This window comes from Bidens hawaiensis, unplaced genomic scaffold (genome assembly GCF_021521415.1).
Source record: "Bidens hawaiensis isolate Kalapana, Puna unplaced genomic scaffold, B.hawaiensis_p1.1 tig00059278_1, whole genome shotgun sequence".
NCBI lineage: Eukaryota > Viridiplantae > Streptophyta > Magnoliopsida > Asterales > Asteraceae > Bidens > Bidens hawaiensis.
The window spans coordinates 871-5,200 of NW_027500693.1; the positions used below are offsets into that span (position 1 = coordinate 871).

At 33.0% G+C, this 4,330-nt stretch overlaps 1 protein-coding gene across 1 annotated transcript; it reads left to right on the forward strand.

Annotated features, from left to right (window-relative positions):
• Nucleotides 1-1,378: 1,378 nt before the first annotated feature.
• LOC143602644 (plant intracellular Ras-group-related LRR protein 6-like) lies at nucleotides 1,379-4,097 on the forward strand. The gene is made up of 3 exons (XM_077079681.1): nucleotides 1,379-1,603; nucleotides 1,718-1,887; nucleotides 3,357-4,097. The coding sequence occupies exons 1-3, from the start codon at nucleotides 1,379-1,381 to the stop codon at nucleotides 4,024-4,026; spliced, it is 1,065 nt and encodes a 354-aa protein (XP_076935796.1). The 3' UTR covers nucleotides 4,027-4,097.
• The last annotated feature ends 233 nt before the right edge of the window (nucleotides 4,098-4,330 follow it).

Genomic DNA, 4,330 nt, shown 5'->3' on the forward strand with positions numbered 1-4,330 from the left:
ATCAACGGGTTCAAATACTTTTTTGAAATAATAATGAGTTCGCTCACTAAAAAGGAATTTGTTTGGTTTTTAATACGATACTATAGGCTATACATAAACCGAAAGAAGATTGGGTTCGGGCGAACCCTGTCTCTTGGCTGTGGCCCCACCAATGGGTTATGGTATTGGGAAGAAGGATGAGATAGAGTGAATTTTTAAGCTATTTCGTTAGAATATGAAGATGGGTTGAGAATAGGGATTGAGTATTTTTAAGCTATTTTGTTAGAATACGAAGATGGGTTGAGAAAAGCGGATTAAGTATGAATGCTCTTACTTTGCTACCACAGCCACTATCTAATGATATGATGTTAACTTACCATCTAACAATCGTGAAGCTTACCCCGGGCCCCCCTTGTTTTTTGTTTTTTTTTGCGTAATAGTGTAAGTTTACATGTTTTCGTCCAAAAATTTTGTATACGTAATGCAAATTTACCTATTTTGACTGAAAATTTGAGCCCGACGGCCATCATTTATTGATTTTTTTTTAATACAGTTTGAGTTCGGTCTCCCGACAAACTCGTCTAAGCTTCGCCACTGCCATCTAATGATATGAGACCTTATTTGAATCTCAAACTACATAAGAGCACTTGCATATGAGGACGGCGATACCATCTTTTTACCCTAAAATGCCCAAGATTCAAAATTCAATCTTTGATTATAAAAATTCTTGGCTTCATCTCTAGGTTCATTACCGAAAAATCAATCTGACGACCATAGTACCCTAGCCACATAGACAATTTTCCGATCCAACTCGTGTCTATTTTACGCGAATTTGTGGAACACCCAAAACCACCCTAAGAATTTAAAAGATCGAGCCAAACCAACATGTATACATGTCATAAACATTAAACTCATAAATTATTTGAAAAAAGTATTTTCCTCAAATACGTTATTGAAAATGTGATGTGTATAAAGGTCAACCATTTGATTATGATTACTTAATATACGGCCTATTGTACTTTTCCACCTACTAAATAAATAAATAAACCGATTCTTATCCTCCTCCTCCTCCTCCTCCTCCTCCTCCTCCTCCGTACATCTCTTTCTTCATTTCAATTTCAATTTCAATTTCAATTTCAATTTCAATTTCATTTTCGTTTTCTTGAACACAAAAGTCAAATGTCTCTCTTTCAATTTCCACTCTAATTTCTCCTTTTCCCTTCCATTCATCCCCTTAAATTCACATCCGAATCGTCATAACAACCACAAATTGGGTGCCTTTAATTAATCTTGAAAATTGGTGTACTCTACCCATAGCCATAGATGTTTTATTTATATATCTAAACATTTATATACATATATATATGTTTGTGTTGGAAAGATAAGCTAATAAATAAAGATGATGATGAATGGAGAGCAGATGATGATGATGAAGGCTGACTATTCAAAGTCAAGAAGAAAGCCTTTATCATCATCTTCCCAGAAAACCATGGGTGCAGAAGAGCATGCAGAAATGCATGAGGTTGTGGATTTGAGTGCCATGTCTTTAGACACCCTCCCCATCTCATCTAATTATAATTTAGCCATCATTCATGTTTTGGATATATCCAATAACAACCTCCAGGTATTCAAATCATGTTTATATATATAAATGTTTTTTTTTTGTTTGCTCCTATAAAGTTATAATATATTATGTGTTTCAAGTTAGATCATATATATGCAACTTATCAATTTACAGGTGATACCGGAGTCGTTAGCAGCGCGATTGTTAAATATGGTGGTGTTGGATGTTCATTCAAATCAACTAAAAACTCTACCAAATTCAGTTGGTTGTTTGTCAAAGCTCAAGACTCTTAATGTTTCTGGCAATCATCTTGAGTCACTCCCCAAAACTATTGAAAATTGCAGGTTAATTTCTTAATTCTTCTTCCTCAGTTCTTCTTTAATTTAATTTAATTTAATTGAACCGTCTCTCTTTTTTATACAAAATTAATGGATTTAAATGCTTTTAATTATTAAAATACCTAATTTGTTTCTTTCTAAATGAATTTTCTACTAAACCTCGTGAATACTATTAAAAGTTTTCCGTACTTGCTGATCTGGTGTAGGTACAAAAAGATCACCATATCAAAATACGTTTTATAATTAATGTTGTATATGCTTTTATTAATACTTGGTTGGACTATATTTTTACCATTTTTTTTATATCATCCTATAATATTAGTTTATCAAATGAGCGAAAATAAATTTGTGATTAATATTAAAACTTTTATGTACATGCTAATCTGGTTTAGATTACAAAAAGACCGTCGATCATATCAAATTATGTTTTAATTAAATGATTGGATATGGCGCTTTTACATTAAAAAGGTAATTTTTGTTATCATCCTATAATTAATTAATTTTTCCAATGAATTTGATACAAATTTTGTTTTAAATAACTTTTAAAAGTAAGGTTTTAAACTCTTTTTTTCTTTTAAAAAAATCCAATCTACAAGTAATAATATTACATCAATGTTTAAAACATGACTTGAATGCTTGACAATGACATCTAAGGGAAGCAGTACCTTGTAACACACCAAAATTGCAAAATGCCCTTTTGGCAAGTAAATTTTCAACTACTTATAAATATTGATCTCTTTTCAGATAAATACAACATGCAACTTTCATTCATTATAAACTTTTGAAAGTATTAAATGAGTTCCATATATGCACAGTGTTAAAATTATAAGTCGAGTTTCAGATTACAAATTATCATATAAGATCAGAAAACCAGTCTCTAGAACATGTTCTATTAAATTTTTGCGTATGTATCTATTAATGGAATCATGTAATAACCATTAAAGTCTTGTAGGGCAATGAATAAAAAATTGATGATGACACTCTAAACAAACGGTTAACAGCTCATGACTTACTATAATATTATCCTTAAACATGTTTTAAATATCTTCATAAAACTTAATTTTGAAACGGACGAGGAAAAGGGCTCCTTCGATATAATATTAAAATAGAAAAAAATATTGAGTTTGACCAAACTTGAATGTTTTAAATTGTTTTCCAGATTTAACTTGTTGTCCACTCACATATATTTCTTTCTACTTTTAAATAATTTTTTGCTAATTCAATAATAATATATTTATTTTTATTATAAATATCTTAATTTCTGAAGATATTTTTTTGTCACCTTTAATTTTTTTTCTTTGTTATTTTCATTAATATAAAAGACTAATAAGATTGTATTTATTATACACAAGTTTTTGTTATATATTTGTTAAATTTAAATGTTAGCATATGACGTAAAAGTTTATTCAATGTTCATGGAAGTGAGGGAAGGTATAATTATTCACGTAAAACATTTACATGCAATTAAATTTCAGGGCTCTGGAAGATTTGAATGCAAATTTCAATCAGCTGACAACACTACCGGACACCATCGGATTTGAGCTGGTCAACATCAAGAAGCTTTCGGTCAACTCCAACAAACTCATCTTCCTCCCATCATCCACCTCTCATCTCACCAATCTCCGCCACCTTGACGTCCGTCTCAACCGCCTCCGATCGCTCCCCAACGACCTTGAAAACCTTATCAACCTTGAAGTACTTAATGTCAGCCAAAACTTCCAATATCTTGACAAATTGCCATACTCCATTGGCCTCCTAATCTCCCTTGTGGAACTTGACATAAGTTACAACAAAATAACCGCCTTACCGGACTCCATCGGCTGCTTGAAAAGGCTCCAGAAGCTCAGTGTCGAGGGGAACCCACTAGTGTCTCCGCCACCAGCCGTGGTTGAGAGAGGTGTGCAAGCAATCAAGGAGTATATGAGTGAGAAGATGACCGGAGCTCATCAAAACTCCCTTAAGAAAACGTCGTGGATTGGGAAATTGAAGAAATACGGGACGTTTAACGGGATCAAAATGACGCCCGAGCGTGAAGGTTACTTAATGCCGAACTATAGGACAATTGACGGGCTTGCTTCGCCGAGGTACATGGGCATGTTCTCGCCGCGCAGGCTTTTTTCGCCTAAAAGTCATTTTACAAGATGATCAAGAACGTTGTGATTGCTTGTAACATATAAGACTGAATTATGTGTAAGGGCATGGCATGCATGTGCATGTGCATAGGTGTGTTACTTTTCTCCCTTATCTTTTTTTTATCTAGCTTGTAGGTGTCTAAAAAAACCTTAATAACTCTTGGAGATGGTGATGTGTAATGTATGAATATATAGGATGTGTAAAATGTGGAGATGGTTAAGTATGTAAAGATGTTGTGGAATTTTATAAGTTGGTTTACGAATTTTGCTGTATAAGTAGTTGGTTTAGAAAATTGTTAAGTGCTTATAGATGGGTG

What these genes read in the sequence shown, in the direction of transcription:
- LOC143602644 (XM_077079681.1), top strand. Translation starts at nt 1,379, where the DNA reads ATGATGATGAATGGAGAGCAGATGATGATGATGAAGGCTGACTATTCA. An exon ending in TATCCAATAACAACCTCCAG is followed by an intron (nt 1,604 to 1,717) that starts GTATTCAAATCA and finishes ATCAATTTACAG; the next exon opens with GTGATACCGGAGTCGTTAGC. An exon ending in AAAACTATTGAAAATTGCAG is followed by an intron (nt 1,888 to 3,356) that starts GTTAATTTCTTA and finishes ATTAAATTTCAG; the next exon opens with GGCTCTGGAAGATTTGAATG.